This window comes from Tiliqua scincoides, chromosome 1, assembly GCF_035046505.1.
Source record: "Tiliqua scincoides isolate rTilSci1 chromosome 1, rTilSci1.hap2, whole genome shotgun sequence".
Classification (NCBI taxonomy): Eukaryota; Metazoa; Chordata; class Lepidosauria; order Squamata; family Scincidae; genus Tiliqua; species Tiliqua scincoides.
This window is the reverse complement of record NC_089821.1, coordinates 306,467,419-306,489,900: the sequence shown is the minus strand read 5'-3', so window position 1 is coordinate 306,489,900 and position 22,482 is coordinate 306,467,419. Positions and strand designations below refer to the sequence as shown.

At 47.9% G+C, this 22,482-nt stretch overlaps 1 protein-coding gene and 1 pseudogene across 1 annotated transcript in view; one reads left to right on the top strand and one right to left on the bottom strand.

Annotated features, from left to right (window-relative positions):
* The window catches only part of KCNH5 (potassium voltage-gated channel subfamily H member 5), a 199,795-nt gene extending 180,165 nt beyond the window's left edge, over window positions 1–19,630 (bottom strand). Inside the window, exon 1 of the mRNA XM_066612337.1 lies at window positions 19,558–19,630. Coding sequence (XP_066468434.1) covers window positions 19,558–19,630 — 73 coding nt within the window. The remainder of the gene's footprint in view (window positions 1–19,557) is intronic.
* On the top strand, window positions 4,653–4,772 carry LOC136637278 (5S ribosomal RNA; annotated as a pseudogene).
* Window positions 19,631–22,482: the final 2,852 nt, after the last annotated feature.

The window sequence follows — 22,482 nt, the reverse complement described above, 5'->3', positions numbered from 1 at the left end:
TTAAGCATTTTTACCCTGTTCTTCCACCTATGAAGGTAGCAGAATGGCTTCTGTTGGATCCATAAAAATAAGAAATCGTGAGAAGAATAAAAGGTGATGTTGTTTGGGGTTAGATATATTAGCTTTGATGGCTACTTCTTTTCCTCCTCTTTCTCTTGCTCACAGGACAGTTGGAGGTTCAGATGTGGGGAAAACCCATCACACAGTGACAACAAGATTGCTTTGTTGCACTGCTTCATCATTGCGCCTGGATGCGCACCATGAAGGAATGTGGGAGAAATGCACTCAAATAAGAAGACATTGAAGGTGGCAGGAAACCAAACCTATGCAGTGGCCTCCGTGCAAATCAGAAATTTAAAAATGGAGCTGGGGGGGGGGGGGTTTCAAACCCTGTGTTCCAAGGTTTTGTCTCACCTGGTGCAAGAATTCAATGTGTCACCCCCATGACGAACCTCCTTCTGTACCAACCCATACAGAATAAATTACAATATCATATACACAGTCTAAATGCACTGGCATCACTAGGGTTGATATAGCCCCCATTAACTTTATTTATTTCAATATATAACAGCACAGGTCACCCAACAAAACAGTAACCAACAAAAAACTAGTGGCTAACTTGATGTCACTCACACAACTGAATAACAGTTCTAGTATGAGCATTGATACATGGAAATGAGAGCTGACTCATACCTGATTGGTTCCCTGCTGCGTCATAATAACACCCCATTGGCTCTCAGAAGAATCAGTGCCCAATCCTATCCTGTGCTGAAAAAGGAAGGCCAACTGGGCTGTACTGTATTCAGCGCAGGATTGGGGCTGGCTGCAGTGCAACCCAGGGCTGGGAAATTGATTCCCCTTACTCCAAGTATGCGGCAGCAGCCTGAATTGGGCTACTCAGAGCTGCACCATCTAAAGAGGTGGTGCAGATCCAAACAGCCTGGCACTAGGTTTGATCGCCAGGAAGGAGAGTTAGGATCCAGCCTAAGGGCCGGATCCTGGCTCCATTCCCCTCACAGGTCTGGCCTGTATATGGGCCTGCCCACTGCCCTCCTTCTCTCCACCCCAGAACTCCCCCAGATCTCTCACCCGCCACCCTCCTAGAACCGCTGCAGTGGTCAAGGCAAGCCAGCACAAACCTTCCTGTCTGCATGTAAGTTAATCTGTGGAACTCCTTGCCACAGGGAGTGGTGATGGCATTGGGCCTGGATGCCTATAAAAGGGGATTGGACAAGTTTCTGGAGGAAAAACCCATTACGGGTTACAAGCCATGATGTGTACGTGCAACCTCCTGGTTTTAGAAATGGGCTATGTCAGATGCAAGGGAGGGCACCAGGATGAGGTCTCTTGTTATCTGGTGTGCTCCCTGGGGCATTTGATGGGCCACTGTAAGATACAGGAAGCTGCACTAGAGGGCCTATGGCCTGATCCAGTGGGGCTATTCTTATGTTCTCATGTTCTTATGTCTGCCAGTGCATCTGGGCCAATGCATCTGGCTTCTAGAGGCCAGTGCATGGATATGCACCAGTCTACCTTGTCCAGCAGTGATGCATAAGTGCCTTATGGTACTATTGTGATAACCTAGGGCTCAGTTTGGATTGCACCCTCAATCTCATTGGTCAGTTTTGACTTAAGAAAATCCACTTTTTGTTACATAAGGCAATTGCTTTTCCTTTTTCTAGTTGATTGGCTACAACGTTTGATAGAATACAGATAATTCAACATGATTTGTTTCATTACATTCTGCAAGAAATTACCTTGCCAATGAGATATATAACATGATGATAATATTCATAAATACACATTTTCCCAAAGGTTTCCAAAATTTTGACCACTAGTGGTGCCACTTCCTCTGAGGGTGTCACCCAGTGTGGTCTGCACCCCCCTAGTGATGCCATTGATGCAGCGGTACATGAGAGCCCCACTGGATCAGGTCATAGGCCCATCTAGTGGCCCACCAAATGCTCCAGGGAGCACACCAGATAACAAGAGACCTGCATCCTGGTGCCCTCCCTTGCATCTGGCATTTAACATCTTAAGAACATAAGAACAGCCCCGCTGGATCAGGTCATAGGCCCATCTAGTCCAGCTTCCTGTATCTCAAAGCGGCCCACCAAAGGTTCCACTTTGGAAACACAAATCAGGTAAATTGGAACTTCCAAAACTGGGGACCATTCAGGCAGAGAGAACTGTGGAAGGATCCTCACATAAGCCCTTCCACTTTCATTGCCTGTGAGGGAGGGTCCTCAAGAATTCTGAAAGGACTACTCTGATAAGTGTAACAGATACTCTGGCTCATTGTCAAGAAATGACTGGAACCCCTAGCTACACCAATCCCCACCGGGAGTAACCTATCAAGCACAGCTCCTCACGGCCACCTTGGGAGAGAGCCAGGTGTGCATTTAAGTAACCCCATCTGCCACAGCCAATTTTGGGGCAGCAGCTTGCAAGTTGGCCCTGGATCATGGGCTTTGTCTTTATCACAACGCCTCTGCACCACCTCCCAAGTTAATCTACAGGCCTGGATCTTCCACCGCCTCATTTGCTCGGACTGTCAAAATATTGTCAGCCATCCACGCCAGAGAATGAGAGCATAAAAGGTAACTGCAATTCCTTCCTGTCAAAATTATTTTCCCGAGTTGCTCTTGGAAACGCTCAATCTCAAATATAAAATAAAATAAATCACACGATGCCATCTTTTAAATCTGCCTTTTCAAATGGAAACCTTGGAGGGTTATCAGTATGGTAGACAGGAAAATCACAGCTGTCATTGAACTCCAGCTAACCATCATGCAAACCAATGATCAAGTAGGTCCATTAAAAATTCTCTTCCATTGGGAATTAGCTTCCTCACTGGTAATATTGCTCAATAATTCCATTTGACTATTTTCTTCAAGCGGCTTAGGGATAGCTGGATGCAACATCACATAGGGTGACCCCTAGTGGCTGACAGCAGCACAACCAGTTTACCTCTGCTGTTATCTCAAGCCATCACAAGCTGGAAAGTTGTTTAGGACTCCATCAGATCCATGTTAATCTACCAGTGAATCTGGACACTTAGAGCCCAATCCTATCCAACTTTCCAGCTCCAGTGTAGCCTCAATGCAGTCCTGTGATAAGGGAACACATGTTCCCATACCTTGAGTAGGCCCCAGTGACTGCCTCTCCACCATAGGATGCAGTGTACACCCCACTGGCACAACTGCACCGGCACTGGAAAATTGGATAGGATTGTGCCCTCAATGTGTGCAGAAAAGGTCACATTAAAGTCAACCAAACCAATTGGTCCGGTACATAAACATGCTCTGGAATTTGAAAAATATCTCCAACCTCACCTCTCTGCAAATCATAACTGAAGTAGTGCTACTAAACAAGATTTGGATTGCGTACTTTCCAAAAGGAACATGCTTATTCATCTCAGATGCCGGCAAAGGCCTTGGCATCCTTGAAGGCCATAATAGAAATGTCCCATTTGATTTGAAGCCTTGCCTGCAGTATCATAGCTAGAGGGGGTGCAAAGCACTAAGTTTTGCAGGGAACCTCACCGCGCCATGCAAGCGGCCCCTCCCTGACACCTTCAGAGCCATTCTGGGCTGCTAGAACAAAACAGAGGGGTAAGCCCAGAATGGCTCCAAAGGGAAGGGGGGAGGGACCACTTGCACGGCATGGTGAGGCTCTCTGCAAAACTTACTGCTTTGCACCCCCTATAGCTATGCCACTGCTTGCTTGTGCAAGGCTGAGGCCATGGAGGGCATTCTACATTGCATGCTGAATAATCCACTTTGTAAGGAGTCTAATTATGAGGTCTTTCCTCAGCTCCCCCTTTGCTTATCTTTGGACCGGTCAGCAGAAAATTGAGTTTTGATTGGCAAAGAAAGAGATGAAAGGAAGCGATTGAGGAAGGAACCTCATTTGCACTTGCAGCAGAGAAATTGTGATGGCACGATATGAATATTCATATTGCCCACTGTTTTATGGTTCTTTAATTGTTCTATTATTCATTTTTATAAGTTTTGCATACTGATTTGTGACTTCCTGATTCCTGTTATGATGACTTATGTTCAAGACAATACATTTGAACCGACTTTGAGCAACATAAGTTTAACATCTGGCAGTTGCAAAAGGTGACCAAATGCCAAATACAACCCAAAATGTAACAAAATAATCACAGTCTTTAAAAAGTACTAGATGAAGGCTGTTAAGTTTTAAAAGAACAAAGAGTCCTGTGTCATGAGAAAACAAACATATAGTGGTATAAACTTTCATGGACTCCTAGAGCCCACTTGTGTTGCAATCCTATGTGTAATCACCTGGGGGTGAAGCCCAGCTGAACAAGGCTCCCTGTGTTTGGAATTTACTTCTGAGTAGACATGTCAAGGATGGATCTGCAGTTCCAAAGTACTCTTGCCCATGAAAGTTCATGCCACAATAAATTTGTTTGCCTTACAGTATCATATGAGTCTTACTGCCCAAACCCATCCAACGCTGGAGCAGTGTGGTCGCTGGACTCATTCTGTTTCCAACACTGGAATTGAGCAGGAAGAATATTTTCTCTGGGTGAGGGAACATTGTTCCCAGCCTGCTCAATGGGACTACCCAGTTCTACAATAGCTAATTCACTGGCACAGAACCAAAGCTGTGGTGGCAAAGTAGGATGTGGCAACTGTTACCCTGCACATGCCCGATCTCGTCTGATCTCGGAAGCTAAGCAGGGTCAGGCCTGGTTAGTACTTGGATGGGAGACCGCCGGGGAATACGGGGTGCTGTAGGCTTATACCATAGTCTTTCAAGACTGAAGGTTGACAACCATCACCAGGATGTGGCAGAGCTGCTCAGCCATTCCCACCTCTTCCCAGACCTGAATTTCCTCCTTTGTCCTCCCCCTACCCCAAAACACCTTCCCCCACCCCAAACCCTCTATCCCCACCTCCTCCCCTCCCTTCCCCAATGCCCTGCACAGCTATCTATCCCATCAGCTATTGGGCAAGATGTGGTGTCCATGGGACAGTGCAGGCCTTCCCACCAGCATCATTTAGTCATGTGGCATGAAAAAATGCTTTGCGGTACCTTTATGACACCCAGAGCCAGTGCAGTGGCTGCAGCGGCCACAATGCCAGTGCCCACTCAGCAAAGGATTGGGCTGTTAGTTTCTGTCCCAGCAGACAAGCATGGCATCTGCTTTGGAACAAAAACAAAAGTTAACATTTCTGGAATGAATCTGTCGGCTCCACTAGGTTTGTTAGCCTGTGTTGTGGAGAGTGCTAGGGTTCTCCAGACACTTACGGAGAGTTTGCCTTGAAAAGATCTGAAATGCCAAGCAGGCATTCTGAACAGAGTTTGCCCGTTGCTGCCAATCATCTCCTACAATCACAGGAGGATGTTCTAGCTGCATGATCGGTTCGCAATACACAGACCTAGCCGCTGCCCTGCATTATATTCGAAGCACTCCTATAGCATGTGAAACCATTAGCCCCTCTAGCTTACTCTTTCCCAAACAGGCCAGCAGCATTACAGTGGCTTTCCTAGGGGGGTGCGGGCCGCACCGGGGGATGCGAATGGGGGGGTGACACACACTGGGGGGGGGCGACACACTAAAATCGCAGTGGTTAGGAGTAACCCCATCATATTACATGCCTTTGGATGCAGAATTTCGAGCAGAATGCAAAGCAAAAACCCAAATATCTCCTTTCTATCAAAAGTTATGGCCAAAAAACTGGAGAACAAAAAATGCATGGATCCCTATGGAAAGTGAAAGTGAGCTGTATCGCGTGTTTAATTGTGAGTAAACAAACTTGCCTTAGTCCTTCGGAAAGGGCAGGCTGAGAGGAATCCAATGATACCAGAATGGTCCTGATCCAATGAATGCAGCCCCAAAAACACCTGAGAAGGAAGTCCCTCCCTCCAAGCAGATGAATGTATTGAGCCCTATGGAAAGCGAAACAAAGCCTCACGGTTGCGTTTACTCGCGAGTAAGCAAACGTGCCTTGACTGGTGTGGAAGATCAGGTGAAGGAGAGTGCAAGGCTACCAGAATGGTCCTGATCCTATGCACCTGCAGGTAAACAAGTGCTCCAGAAGTCAGCCTCCCCCCCCCCCCCCCACTAAAAAGGATCAAAACAGAGGCTTCAGCTGATAAGATGAATTTCTTTGAGACCTGCAAAGCCAGGTGGATCCTGACAGTGATCTGGTTTAAACAGAAGTTCTTAAATTTAACTGGGCACTGGGTAGGGCTGAAAACCTTCCTGATTTGGGGGGACGGGGGACGGGACATTGCAGGCAGACTACAGAGGAAATTCACTTGGTGGAACAGGGCTGGTTTCTGCTTATTTAATTATTTGTTCTACTTTAATTATTTATACTTATTTATTTTAATTTGCCTGATGATGCCACTTCCACCATGACCTCACTTCTGGTGGGTCTTAGACAGATTATCATTCTAAAAAGTGGGTCCCAGTGCTAAAAGTTTGAGAACTGCTGCACTAAGGTGTTAGTAAGTTGACACCCTGGGGTGCGTGTGACACCACTAGTGACCAAAACCACTAAAATCAGTTTGGAGGAATAATACCATCATGTTATATATCAATCAATGTGTGATTTCATGCAGAAAGCAATGAAACAAACCGCATTGACATATCTGTGTTCTATCAAAAGGTACAGCCAAAAATCCAGTGGGGGTGGGGTGATAGTACATCACCACGCCCACCACCTGGGTTGTTGCCCCGTCCACTGCATGGGGGGGTGACGCGCTGGCCTCCCGCACCGGGTGACGTGAACCCTAGTGACACCACTGAGCAGCAATTCTCCACGGTTTCAGGGAGAATCTGGGCAGGAGGTCTGGTCTAGAGGGTAGAGCCTCCATTTGCCTGAAGATAACATCCACAAGGTCGCCAGTTCGAGGCCACCGGCACCGTGCGACCTTGAAGCAGCTGGCAAGCTGAAGCCGAGCTATTCCATCTGCTCGGAGCGTGGGAGGATGGAGGCCAGAATGTTAAACCAGATCGGAGTGTAACAGCTTGAATGTGGTGGTTCTTGAAAGAGAGAACCTTCTTTCAATTTGTAAAAATCCCTGCGTGGATTTAATAAGCCTGCCTGTGTAAACTGCCTTGAATAAAGTCTTGAATAAAGATCAAGAAAGGCGGTATATAAATACTGTATATTATTATATTATTATTTCACAAAAAGGCCTTTCTCTGCCCCTCCATAGCTGGAGGCACCAGGGACTGAAGCTGGAAGCCTCTACATGCTCTCTGCCGAGCTCTCCACTGAGCCACAGTCTATTTCTTGGGTAAACCGAATCACTCTGAGACTCATCCAAGACCCTCCTGCACCAGGCACAGGATAGACATTCTGCTGCACCTTGGCAGATAAGCCATAGAAAGTGTTCCCCCAGGAGACAACGTCTGAAAACCACTCAAAGATACAAAGATCACAGAAAACAATCCAGTCATCTTAAAAGGTGTTTGAAGTGAGGGGATTACTGGTCTCCGACTGGCTTTACAAAAACCGTCACCATGTTTTTTACATTGGTCTGGCTCTGTATCTAATATGTGCTCACCAGATAGACCTCAGCTGCACGGTGCAAAGGCAGGTGTTTCCTCTTGCTCATTCAAGTTTGGAATTCATGTCTGCTAGTCAACCACTACCGTCCAAGAGCTTAATCAAATCTCATCTGTCAACAACGTCTTGCTAGGGCCCTGCCTGTTTCTATATAGGCCAGTGGTTCCCAAAATTTTGGAGTCTGTGAACCACTGAGGCAAAAATTGGAATCATCCTGGACCCCCACTCCACTCCTGCATGTTAAAAATACAACTTAGGGCACAATCCTATCCTGCGCTGGAACAGGCAAACCAAGAGGCTTCAGCTGTATCCAGAACAGGATAGAGGCCAGAATTGGGTAAGGCGCCCTGGCCCCTATGGGTATCCTCAGGAACAGGGGTTGGGATCCAGCATAACTGCTGGATCCCAGCCCCGGCACCTGCTCCCCACCCGCCTGCCCCCAGGGCCACCCACTACCCACCCTCCCCCTGGCCCAGAACACCTCCCTCCCGCCTCCTTCTTGCCTCCTCCCCACCCACCCCAGAGCCTTGCATTGGCCCAGCTATAACATTGTAGATTGTAATGTCAAGTGATGAACTCTTAGATAAAAATTATCTATCCACCAATAGAACTTTAGGCCTGGCTGAGAAAATAGCTTGTAACATGATGAAACTATCCACAGGCTATACCATGTGCCAAGCATTTGGGGGTGAAAATGAGCACTCTACCCTAATGAAAAAAAAAAAAGTCTCCTTGCACATTGTTAGCAAAGAGTCTGGGGCTAATGTAAAGATTAACAGGAAGGACCTGGATCATAGTGATGTGGTTGGTTTAAGCTTCTGCTAAGATAAATGAGCTGAAGAAATGGTTGAGGGGTCTAGCAGAATGAGCGCACAGCCACAACAGTGCCTATTTCATGTTAAAGAAAAGAGAGAAGCGAATTCTGAGAATGAAGAAAGCAGGGATAGGACAAAAGACAGAGAGAGAGAGAGAGAGAGAAAGAGAGAGAGAGAGAGAGAGAGATTCTTTGCAACTCTAGTCTTTCTTACACAACTTTCAGCAGCAAAAAAATATTCCGGTCTGGTTGTGCCCCTGAACAGTGGCACTGTTGGATCTTCAACATGAAAACCATGTCCGCCTCCTTCCCTACAATCCTGCCCGTGCTCTTAGTTAATCGGGGGGGGGGGCCTTTTGACTGTGCCGCCACTAAGAGATGTGAGAGGGGCGGCGGCCAGGAAGAGGGCCTTCTCGGTGGTGGCCCCCAAACTGTGGAATACCCTCCCCTTAGAACTGAGAACTGCTCCCTCGTTGCTAACGTTTCGGTGTGGACTGAAGACCTTTTTATTTCAAAAAGCTTTTAATTGTTGACAGGCTGGCTGGCGTTCTTGCTTCTTGCTTTTTATATGAAAATCCACGGGTTTTGTTTGTTTTTAGATTTTTTAATTATTGTAAATTGTTTTTTAATGATTGTTTTTCATGTTGTATTTTTAAAGTGTTTGTAAGCCGCCTTGTGTGCCCGTTGGGCAAAAAGGCGGGGTATAAATTAATAAAATAATAATAATGTCAAAATGAAGATTGTCCACCTTTTCAATTGAACTGTCCTTTTCCTTTGCCCTGCTCCATAATGCGGCAACAAAGGGAGACTTGAAATAAATGAAAAGTAGGTCAGTCATAGACCGACTACAGCATGAGATGTTAGAATGCAGTTTTTATCACCACCATCCTTCCTCCTCCCCCTCCCTGGTGATGAAGCATCCTACTCCAGTAGTCCTCACTTCAACCCTCTTCCCACTAGCCCACCTTGCTCTTAGCCTCCATGAAGTATTTTTTTTTTCAGACAAGCTACATTTCTGCTTGACAAGCTTTGTCCAAATTACAGAACTGACTCTTTCTCTGAGCAGTTAAAATGTTCACAGAATCATAGATTTATAGACTTGGGAAGTACAAGGTCATCTAGTTCAACCACCTGCCTGTAGCAGGTAATCCTCCGAGAGCAGGGCTTTTCAAACAGAGGCATCGCGACGCCCCAGCCTGTGAGCCCTGGCCCCTGCCCCCTTAAGGGACGGGGGCAGCCTGGAGCCAGGGAGGAAGCAGTAGTGTGATCCTGGGGATCGACGCGATCCATTTCAGGGCGCGATCACTCTGCATCTACTTTCACTGCTGCGGGGAGCCCTGCTGCAGGTCACGCAGGGTCGCGCAGGGTGTGTACGTGTACCCAAGCCCCTGCAGCCCCCCTGAGTGGCACGATCCTGGGGATCACGCCGCTGCCTTCCCCCACCCCTGCTGCCTCCCCCCTCCTGCCCATGCAAGAACTTAGAACCACTATCCTAGAGCATCTCCAGCAGGTGCCTGTTTAAGCCTCTGCTTAAAGATCTTCTTGAAGTGAGGGAGATCAGATCTATGTATTGGCAACCTTCAGTCTCGAAAGACTCTGGTATTGCGCTCTGAATGGTGGTTCTGGCACAGCGTCTAGTGTGGCTGAAAAGGCCAATCCGGGAGTGACAATCCCTTCCACTCTGGGAGCAAGTGCAGTCTGTCCCTGGTCTGTCTCCCTGGCTATGGGCCTTCCTTCTTTGCCTCTTAGCCTCAGACTGTTGGCCAAGTGTCTCTTCAAACTGGGAGAGGCCATGCTGCACAGCCTGCCTCCAAGCGGGCCGCTCAGAGGCCAGGGTTTCCCACTTGTTGAGGTCCATCCCTAAGGCCTTCAGATCCCTCTTGCAGATGTCCTTGTATCGCAGCTGTGGTCTACCTGTAGGGCGCTTTCCTTGCACGAGTTCTCCATAGAGGAGATCCTTTGGGATCTGCCCATCATCCATTCTCTATGTTGCTTTACTTTCTGTGATGTCAGAGCAGATGAGCCTATGAAGGCTGGGCAGGGGCAGTGTGTTTGCCAGAACAGACCATTTTTTAGCCTATCAGGTGTCTCTGTCTAGTGGCAGCACCAGCATTTGGGGGGCCCTGGGGCAAAAGCCCTCTAAGAGAGACCCACATGACATGGTCCCCCATGCTTTAGAAGCCTCTCCCTCCCAGTGGCTGGGAACCAGGCAGCAAATGGTTGCAAGTCCTCCTCCATTCTTCCACCTGCAACTACATCAGACGCACTACAGGAGTCCCATTCAAGGGATGGGGAGGAGCAACTGCAATAGGTCAGCCTCATTCTTCCCCTCTATGGCGCATTATAATTCCCAGATGCCCTGGCCCCACTGCTGAGTCCATGGGCAGGGCTCCAGAGAATTGTAAAATGGCACAGGAAAAAGATTAAGATTCTCTGTACTGCAACCGCTGCTTCTCCACAATCTTCTAGCAAGCATCCTCGTGGACCTAACAGACCTAACAGCTTTGGTAAGAAGGAATAGCAGCAGTCCCTTGCTGCCTGAGGCCAGGCATAGAGTGGACCCCAGCACATGGATCGGGCTAGGCAAAGTTATGGAAAGAGCGACTGCAAAGAGCTATTGGTCAAAGTGCTCAGAACAAAGGGCCTGATCCCCACTGGATCAGGCCCAGGGCTCATCTAGTCCAGCTTCCTGTGTCTCGTAGTGGCCCACCAGATGCCTCAGGGAGCACACAGGACAACCAGAGACCTGCATCTCACTGCCACTCTCCTGCAAGTGGCATTCTATTTACCCTTGCACCCCCCAAGAAGATATTATTATTATTATTATTATTATTATTATTATTATTATTATTATTATTATTATTATTATTTATTTTATTAATTTATACCCCGCCTTTTTGCCCAACGGGCACACAAGGCGGCTTACAAACACTTTAAAAATACAACATTAAAAACAATTTACAATAATTAAAAAAATCTAAAAACAAACAAACCCCGTGGATTTTCATATAAGAAGCAAGAACACCAGCCAGCCTGTCAACAATTAAAAGCTTTTTGAAATAAAAAGGTCTTCAGTCCACACTGAAACGTTAGCAATGAGGGAGCAGTTCTCAGTTCTAAGGGAAGGGTATTCCACAGTTCGGGGGCCACCACCGAGAAGGCCCTCTTCCTGGCCTCTGCCCCTCTCACATCTCTTAGTGGCGGCACAGTCAAAAGGGCCCCCTCCCCGATGATCTAAGAGCATGGGCAGGATTGTAGGGAAGGAGGCGGTCCCTCAAAAACCCGGACCCGAGCCGTAAAGGGCTTTAAAAGTCAAAACTAGCACCTTGAATTGAACAGAACCGGCAGCCAGTGTAGCCGCTGAAGCAACGGCTAAACAGAGTCAAACCGACTCACATATAACATAATATAATATACAGTATTTATATACCGCCTTTCTTGGTCTTTATTCAAGACTTTATTCAAGGCGGTTTACACAGGCAGGCTTATTAAATCCACGCAGGGATTTTTACAAATTGAAAGAAGGTTCTCTCTTTCAAGAACCACCACATTCAAGGTGTTACACTCCGATCTGGTTTAACATTCTGGCCTCCATCCTCCCACGCTCCGAGCAGATGGAACAGCTCAGCTGCAGCTTGCCAGCTGCTTCAAGGTCACACGGTGCCGGTGGCCTCGAACTGGCGACCTTGTGGATGTTAATCTTCAGGCAAATGGAGGCTCTACCCTCTAGACCAGGTTCTTAAGAACCTTTCAGAGGTTGAAGTTGGACAAAGGATAAAACATTGTGCATCCACAGGACACATCTAGTCCCAGCAATCCACATGCACCCCACAACCTATTGCATATCACTCATTACACTGTCCCCGTCAGTCCATGCCAGGGGCAGTGATGACGGTGGTACCAATTTAGGCCCAAAACCGATTCATGAGCCACCACACTATAAGGCCTCCTGTAAAGCAGACCTGTTTTAGTACAATTCCAGGTTTGGTGCATAATATGTGTGCTTATTGAAATGTCCTGGGATGCTTGGTCCTGGCCCCTGTCAGGGATAGGGTGCTGGTCTAGGGAGAATATTGATTTGACTTGTCGTGGTTGTAAAGGATCTAACCTATTTATGGATTACATTGATGATTTTACTGACTGGATAATGTGAAATCTTGGATTCAGCCTTTTCTCTCGTCCACTCAGCTTTTTGGCGTTTATCCAGGTCTAAGGCTGATATCGCAACACATTGGGCAGCCCGATCCTATTGGGCTACCCCACAGGCAGAAGAAGCACTCCACCAGTGTAAGCTGCCTGATGACTGTCGCAAAAGATATTCTGCAACATATGGAGTCACACACTGCCAGAGTGCCTGCAGGGAGACCGGAGCCTTCTTGCACACACCAGCAGACCAGAGAAGACCTGCTGATACAGGCAAGATGGCAGTGGAGGTGAGATGGGGGAGGGCAGAATGTGGCCAGAAGGGGTGGCAGAATGAGGAGGCAATGGGCAGGGGGTGGGCAGATCAGGTCTACGGCAGGGGCAAGTTTAGCTGCAACAGGTGGAAGGTGATGGATCTCAGCATGCATGCCAAATCCTAGCCCCGTCCTTGGACTCCCTCCACCTTCACAGGTCAATGCAGACTTGGGCCAGCTATATAGCTGGCACAGGTCCAAGCTGCCCCACCAGGCCAGCTGGGGCATACCCTGGAGGAAGGGAACAAATGTTCCCTTATCCCGAGGAGGCCTCCCGATACCAAAACATCACCATGGGATTCAGCATTGGCGCTGTTGCATTGATGCATGGGAGGATATGTAGGATTGAGTCATTCGTTTCTGATATCATAGTCTCAACTGAGACTCTGACAGTTTATCATAAGAACACAAGGATTGCCACACTGGATCAGACTAAGTTCTAGGTAAGTTCTAGTTCTAGGATCCATCCCCTGCATAATTTTGTATGTCTCAGTCATGCCCCCAGTCAGGCACCTCTTTTCTAAATGAACACTTATGAGGAAAGGCTACAGTATTTGGGGCTCTTCAATCAAGAAAAGAGGCACCTGAGGGGGGACATGATTGAGACATACAAAATTGTGCAGGGGATGGATAAGGTGGATAGAGAGATGCTCTTTTCCCTCTCACATAACTCTGGAACAAGGGGGCATCCACTAAAATTGAGTGTTGGGAGGGTGAGGACAGACAAAAGAAAATAGTTCTTTACCCAGCATGTAATTAGTCTGTGGAACACCTTGCCACAGGAAGTGGTGATGGCATCTCGCCTAGATGCCTTTAAGAGGGGATTGGACAAATGGTTGGCAACCTTCAGACTCGAAAGACTATGGTATAAGCCCACAGCATGTGGTATTCCCAGGCAGTCTCTCATCCAAGTACTAACCAGGCCTGATCCTGCTTAGCTTCCGAGACCAGATGAGATCAGGCATGTGCAGGGTAACAGTTGCACTGGAGGAAAAGCCCATCACAGGTTACAAGTCATGGTAGGCATATGCAGACTCCTGATTTTAGAAGTAGACTTCCTCAGAATGCCAGATGCAGGAAGGGCACCAGGACACAGGCTGTGTCTTGCTGTCTTGTGCGCTCCCTGAAGCATTTGGTGGGCCACTGTGAGACAGAGGAAGCTGGATAAGCCTTTGGCCTGATCCGGCGGGGCTCTTCTTATGTAGGTAGTCCTGGATACTTTTCTGTTTCCAACAGCAGCCAACCAAGTGCTTTGGGAAGTTCATGGACACAAAGGTGATGGTTATCACCAAAAAACCAAAAATTCCAAACTTAAGAACATAAGAACAGCCCCACTGGATCAGGCCACAGGTCCATCTAGTCCAGCTTCCTGTATCTCACAGCGGCCCACCAAATGCCCCAGGGAGCACTCCAGATAACAAGAGACCTCATCCTGGTGCCCTCCCTTGCATCTGGCATTCTGACATAGCCCATTTCTAAAATCAGGAGGTTGTGCATACACATCATGGCTTGTAATGGATTTTTCCTCCAGAAACTTGTCCAATCCCCTTTTAAAGGCAAACTTATTTGCAAGGTTCTTTTATCCAAACTCTCACTGGATATCACAAACGGCACATGTATTTTACCGGTCATCTGACCTCTGTTTCTATGTTCTTTGAATAGGTAAAAGTGCTGCATGCACTGGGAACAGAATGCTGGACAAGATGGAGTCTTAATTTTGAAAGGCCTTTAGAGGGACAGACCAAGGTCCATTTAGTCCAGCATAGCGGTGTAAGAAGAAAATTAAACTATCTGCTGTCATCATAACCTGGCTGTATATATGGGAAAATTCAAAAGGAATATTAATAGCCTAATCCTATCCTTACCTTCGTGTTCTGGGTCTTGAGACCTGATAGGGTAAGGTCCAGGTCACTAATGCAGTAGCCAATCTGCAGGCTGCTGCCTCCAGGACCAAGCCCTGAAGGTAGTGTGCAGGTGATACTGGCCTGCACTACCAATAAGTCAGTGGCAGGGAAGGAACGGGGTGGATCAGAGCAGGGAGGGAGTTGGGCCAGGGCTGGTTCAGGGTTGGGAGGTGGTGGATCTCAGCAGCAGCCATGCACACCGGTTCCTATCCCCACCCTTCCAGGCCAGATCAGCCCCAAAGGCCCTTCAGACGTACATCAGCAGAACCAGTGGAATAGAACTGAGGTGACCCATTGGGAATCAGGCAGTCTATCGGGAGGTAAATAAAAAATGTCTCTCATGGGCTGTCTGGTCTCCCAGCTGGCCCATAGCATGCAGTACAGACTGAGAAAGGATTGGGTTGCAAGAGTTTGCAGTACTTCAATATAGCTCCATAGCCACAATAGGAAAAAAAAGGGGGGGGCATTTCTTCTAAAGTGCACAATTGTAGCTTAACACAAATTTCCAAAAAAGCATATTTTTTCTATGAAAATTGTGTTTGTGTTATTAGCAGTGAACATAAGAAGATAAGAACAGCCCCACTGGATCAGGCCGTAGGCCCATCTAGCCCAGCTTCCTGTATCTCACAGCGGCCCACCAAATGCCCCAGGGAGCACACCAGATAACAAGAGACCTCATTCTGGTGCCCTCCCTTGCATCTGGCATTCTGACATAGCCCATTTCTAAAATCAGGAGGTTGCGCATACACATCATGGCTTGTAACCCGTAATGGATTTTTCCTCCAGAAACTTGTCCAATCCCCTTTTAAAGGCGTCCAGGCCAGACACCATCACCACATCCTGTGGCAAGGAGTTCCACAGACCAACCACAAGCTGAGTAAATAAATATTTTCTCTTGTCTGTTCTAACTCTCCCAACACTCAATTTTAGTGGATGTCCCAGTGAGATCCTAACTCAAGCTTGAGCTGGTATGGCCATCCCCACACCAGCTCAGACTGTCACAAACATGTTGTAAGTCATGTTTGCGGCTATTCATGAGCTGGTTGGGTACGTTGGGTACACTGGGTGGTGCAGGGGCTGGGAGTGGTTGGCAGGAAGGCATTTTGGAGGGGGGGAGGCAGTGTGGGTGGGGGAGAGTGGAACAGGATGTGGATCAGGCCCAGGAAGGGGGCAGGATCAGTGGTAGTGATGCACACTGTATCCAAACCCCCGGGCTGGACAGCCCTACATGGCGCTTACCAGATTTTTGCCAGTGTTATACCTAGTGGAGATCTGAGAACCCCATAGGTGTGGCTGGGGCTTTACTTGCAGTAAGGTGAAATATGTCCCTTTACCTCATGGAGATCTCCAACATGCTCTGAGCTGCATTGGTTGTACAATAGGCCAGTTTAGGAATGGGTTGGCCCAAGTATAAAGAACAAAATAATAGAACTAATGTACTAGGAACACTTTTTAAATTGTGGGTATTTAATTGAGATTTGAGTTAGAATTTTTTCTGTTTAATAAGTTTTTCTTATGCTTATAATTAAAAAAAACACTTTTGATAGACCAACCAAAGGTCCATCTAATCCAGCATATTTCCAACACTGACCAGCAGCCAAGTGTCTTCAGTAAACTCACATTAAGAGAATGGCCTTTCCTTGTTACTGGCCAGCTGTGTCTGGTGTTCGGGGATACACTGCCTCTATACATGGAGGCTCTATCTAACTATCATGGCCAATAACGAGTGGTAGACCGATTCTCCATAGATTTTTCTAACCTTTTAGAAAGTTCATTAAATAATGTCTTGTCGTGGAGTGTGCTATTATTTTGTATTCAATCCTTTTCATGCTGATTTGAGTACCAAATGGCAAAAAGGCAGTCTAGAAATATATTAAGACTGAATTATCAGCATGAATGGATGAACAAGGAAAACTGGGAGAACCAAAAGTATTGTGTTAACCATCCCATAATAAAACAATCCCTTTTGCTTAATTCACCTGCATTCTTTACTAAAGTATTCCATTACTTTAATGGAATGACATATATTTTCAATCACATGTGAAATATGAGAGGGAAAAACTTCCAAAAGTACTGAATTATATATTTTTTCAGTATTCTTGCTGAAATATTCCCCATACAGGGAGATATGGATTTTGAGAACTGCTTTCTGCTTTTTACTAGATCCAAAGGATTTCTGCCACCATGTTTCCTAGAATCCCTTTAAATATGCACCTTGGTTTTCAGACAAAACCAAAAGAAAGAAAGAAAGAAAGAAAGAAAGAAAGAAAGAAAGAAAGAAAGAAAGAAAGAAAGAAAGAAAGAAATGATAGTAAAAGTCTTTAAATAAAATAGTTTTTAAAGTCTTGCACGCAATAAACCAGGATATTAAAATAATATAAACCAGGGGTGTCCAAAGTTTTTGGCAGGAGGGCCACATCAGCCCTCTGACACTGTGTCGGGGGCCGGGGGGAAAAAAAAGAATTAATTTACATTTAAAATTTGAATAAATTTACATAAGTTTACATAAATGAATATATTAAAGATGAACTTATATGAATGAATGAAGGTCTTGCAATAGTTCAAAGCCTATAAAAGGCCTTGAACAAGCAAGGCTGGCCTTTCCTTTGCTGCCACTACTGCATCACAGACATGAAACAGCAAGCAGTTCAGGAAGCCCTCATCCCATAGCTCACGCAAGAAGTCAAATAGTCACCCTCATGCTGAGAGCAGTTGCGTTGGGCCAGTACGGGCTCCAACAAATCTCTGGAGGGCCAGAGGCTCATTGGAGACTGGGGGCTCCCTGAGGGCCGCATTGAGAGACCTCGAGGGCCGCATGTGGCCCCAGGGCCGGGGTTTGGGCACCCCTGATATAAACCAATAGGGTGTAGTGGGGGGGATTGAGGAGATGAGTTCAAATTCTCTCTCAACTGGGAAGTCCACTAGATGGCCTTGAGTAAGTCACTATTTCTTCAGCCCTCCCACCTCTCTCTAAAAGCTTGAGGAAAGTAATAGCACTGAGCTATTACTCAGTAATAGCTGAGTGTAGCACTTTCAGGGCCCAATCCTATCCAACTTTCTAGTGCCAGGGCAGCTGCACAGCAGCCCCAAGGAAAGGGAACAAATATTCCCTTACCTGGAGGAGGTCTCCATGATTGCTCCCCTACTACAGGACGCAGCACATGCCCCCTTGGCACAGCAGCACCAGCACTGGAAAATTGGATAGGATTTGGCCCTCAAGGGTTTGAAGCACTGCACATGTTGTAATCTTTACAACAACTCTAAGATATGTGAACTAATATGGGGGGCACTGAGTGGTGTGCCTAACATCACCTAACCAGTTCATGGCAGACCGAAGAACACGGGTTTTCCTGAGTTGAGTACCAAATCTATACTTCTCCCAGGGACAAAATGGGATCATCCCATATACATCACTTGACACAAGTGTGATTGATCAATGAATAAATAAAAGTTAAAGAGTGCTCAATAAATTATCACACAGATGTCATGAGTACTTATTCCAGGAGTATACAGTTAAAATATCTAGGAGGCTGAATAAAGTCCCTTTGGCTTCATAATATTCAGACTGACCAAAACAAATATATGTAACACCCAAAAGTAAAACAAAAAGTGGATAGATAATTTAAATGCCATTACAAAGTATAAATGGATTGTGCGTTATCTATTATCTACATGCTGTAGATGCACTTCCTTGCAAGAAGATTGATATCAGAAAGTAATGGTCTAGAGGATTCTCTCTCTCTCTTTTTGCATCATACCTTTTACTATCAGTATGAATGCCTTTAGCTAAGAAAGTGTGCATTTTAAGTTCTATTACGATAAGGCCTTGACACTCTGTGTTACTTTATCAAAGATCTCTCCAAGTATTTGAGGCAAAGTCTTCCTCTCAGTCACATTCTAGAGAGTTTAAAAAAAAAATAGGAGGAAAGGCAAGGAGAGAAGGAAAAATAGGAAAATGAGGGTTTCCTATTCTCCTTTTCATCTTTTTTACCCATTCAACCATTTCCAAAACACAGAATGCCTTTCAAGTTTCTCCAGGCCTTTGGTTCCTACTGATGGGAGGAGAGTAGGGTGTTGGGCATTGCCCTTTTATGCCAACAATTACATTTTCCCCTGGTGCCACACACACACACACACACACACACACACACACACACACAAAGGATGCAGGATAGGATAGGCAATAGGGTACAAGTCTCTTACTGTCTTGTGTACTCCCTGCAGTGGCGTAGCTAGAGGGGGTGCAAAGCACTAAGTTTTACAGGGCACCTCACTGTGGTATGCAAACAGCCCCTTTGGAGCCATTCTGGGCAGGGGCAGTAAAATGGAGGTGTACAAGGAGGGGAGGGGCTGCTTGCATGCTGTGGTAAGGTTCCCTGCAAAACTGAGTGCTTTGCACTCCCTCTAGCTACACCACTACCTGTGCCTTTAACTCCCTTCCTGAACATGTAACTTGTTGCCAACTGTCTTGCATCCCTCTTCTTATCCTTCTTTATCCACCATCCTGGGTGCAGAGAACTTTGCTCATTCTAATTTGCACATTACCATGTATAGGCTTATTATAACTATTTTTATCATCTGTTAACACATTTTTGCCCGGCTCACAGGTGTACATATTTGGTCCCTGTTGCATATATGCCATGTTGGGCAGAAATGACTTTAAAGAATGTTCTGTAGAAACTGCCACTTTTTCTCAGCTTCACCTACATGCAAGTTGAGGGGGGAGGGGGTGTTGAAGTTCCTAACTTTGAGGCACTTAGACTCGGTTTTCTCCTCCTCTGCACCAACCCTCAGTCCAGAGGAAGAAGAAGGAGAAGTCAGCTTACCACTGGAGCGCCGGACGATGTTCTCCAAGAATGTGTTCTGTGGTGCCACCAGCCCTCTCTTGCCCCCCGGCATCCTGCGCTTGAGGAGCCGGGCTCTGGAGCCAAGGAGTCGCAGTGGGGGCGGCTGGGAGGGGCTCGGAAGGTGTCTTGCGCCCAGGGCCGTGGAGTAGCTGTGGGAAGGTGGACGAGGCAGTTCATGGTAGTAGCGCTCCAGCGGCTGGTGAAGCCCAGACTGTGGCAAGGCTGCACACGCTGCTCAGGAACTGCAGCCTGCCCGGGGATTGCGCCTGCGCGTCTGCCGGGATGTTGCTGCTGCTGCTGCTACCACCCCAGCTGGCTCGCAACATGACCACGCTCACTTCCAAGACCTCCCGCCCTTTGCCGGGCCAGTTGCGGCTGGTCGATCACTCCAAGCCCACCACTGGCTTACACAAGCTTGTGTAACCAGGGCGCATCAGAAGAGGGGGGTGGAGGGATAGCAAAAGAGAAACTCTTGGAGGCAAAAAAAAAAAATCAGCCCAACTCCTTGGAGGGAAGAAACTGCTTGAAAAAGAAGAGAAGCGACCAACTGATCGCTTCCTCCACCTTCCCAATGGAACGAGGGGGAAGTGCTGATCCCAAAGCGACGCGCCGAGTTGGAACGTTCAGTACCCCGGATAGCTCCCCCGGGGCGCGCCTTCTTCGCTGCAGCAGGTTCCACGCTTGAGCATTCAGCACCCTGGACGGCTCCCTCGGGGGCGCCTTCACCGAAGCAGGCGATGAGTTCGGAGGTTCAGGACCCTGGACAGCGCCTTCGCCGCGACAAGAGACTGGCTGGGACGTTCAGGACCCTGGACGGCTCCCTCCCGGGCGCCTTCACTGCCTCAGGCGCCCGCTCGGGTGTTCGGCACCCTGGACAGCGCCTTCTTCGCTGCTGCGGGCTGGAGGCAACGGGGTCTGGCCAGCGCCGTCCGTCTTCGCCATGCCTCCGCCGGCGTCCAAGGAGAGGATTCCCCGCCGCCGCTGCCGCCGCCACCTCGGTGGAATCTGGAACTGGCGACGCCCACGCGCGGCTGGAAGGACGGGGAAAGGAGGCGAGTGGGTGGCTGGGCAGGAGGCGGCGGCGGCTGCTGCACACCTGGAGAGCTCAACCTGGGCAGGTCCAAAGAGCATCCGCGCCACACTGGAAGGAGAGCGAGGGAGGGATCTGAGCTGAGCGATCAATGGCTGGAGGGGACGGGTGGCTTCCTCAACTCAACCCCAAGCTGGCTGGCCAGGAGCCGTGGGCGGAGCTCACCCTCCCCCCATCAGGGATCCCTTCGGATGCCCTGCCCAGGTGCGTCCCCCCAGCGCGCTGGGGCTGCTCTCCTACCGGAAAGTGGCGTAGTGGAGTAGCTAGAGAGGGGCAAAGCACTAAGGCTGCAATTCCTTTTCTTTCCTGCGAGTAAGTCCCATTGATTATAGTGGGATTTACTTCTGAGTAGACATGCATAGGATTGGGCGGTAAGTTTTGCAGGGACCCTCACCCGCAGCGTGGAAGCGGCCCCTCCTCCCTCCCCTTCGGAGCCATTCCGGGCGGGGGAGCAAAACGGAGGCCTCCGTTTTGCTCCCCCTGTGCTTCACATGCTGCAGCGGTGAGGCTGCTGCGCTTTAGTGCTTTACACGCTGCAGCGGTGAGGCTCCCTGCAAAACTTAGTGCTTTGCACCCCCTGTAGCTACGCCACTGGAAGCGGCTGAATAATTCATGCCACTCAGGCGTTTGTTTCAGGGCGGAAAAAAAAGCAGGAGGAGGAAGGAGATGGGGGGAGGAAAAAGTGGGGGGTAGCAATTGGTTTGGCATGGAGGGAGAAAAGGTGGAAGAGGAGGAGGAGAGAAGGAGGGGGAGTAGGCTCCCTTGTTCGTATGCCTGGGGAGAGCTCAGGAGCCCAGCTGTCCATGGAAGCGTTTTTAGTTCAAAGTGGTTGTTTTTCTTTCGTTTACCACAGCAGGATCGGGTCCTTGATGGTTTGAACCGAGATGGGGAGCTTGGGGGGGGGGAGTTTAACCCTCCCCCTCCCGTGGTCACAATCTGCTGGATGCTGCCATTTATGCGGAGTGGGGAGACAGAGAAAGGGGGGAGTTATAATTAAGGAAAGGGGTGCTTTTGCACCTGCTACATAAGAAGTCCATGGGGGGGGGCGGTCCCCTCTTCTCATAAATCTCCCCTTTCCTTATAAGAGTCTTCAACCTGAACTCCCTATGAAAGCCAAATTGTTCAGAGACAGCAGAGTGAATGAGGGAGACAGACACCTGGAAGAAGCGTTCTTGTCTTCAGGATCTGCAGGTGGGCTTAGAGGGGGCTTTGAGGATGCAGGATTAGATGGAGCTTTGGCGTGACCCAAGAGGTTCATTCAAGAAATGCATTCTTCTTGCATTTATATCAATCCCCTTATTTATTTCAGTTTGTTATTTCAGTTAACTTTGTAGAAAATGGGGGGGGGGGATTTCTATGTGAAATCCTTACGAACTTGCAGCTTGATCCATCCTGTGTATGTTTCTGGACCTTTGAGGGAACTGAACTGTGCATAGGACTGCAGCCTATGGGCAACCCAAGCCTTTCCATATGCATTTGGAATTAAGTGCCATTGGTAGCTATACCCTTGCTATAGCATACTAAACTATACTATACCTCAGTCTGAAGTCTGCTTCTCTTGCCCACGCTTTGAAACTTCATGGAAGTCCATCAGACAGACATTGAACACTGCAGAATGGCTTATTGTTAAAATATGCAATTGGCAACTGATGGTTCATTTGGCTTATTTTTGGCAGGGATAATCCTACTACAATTTCCAGAACTGATGTGCATCTCTATTTCCGAGCCTCTGAAATGCCATTGGAGGGAGTGGGAAGGTGGGCAGAGTCCAGGCTTGGGGTCTGGGGGAGCTGTCCTGAATTGCATTGGCAGTG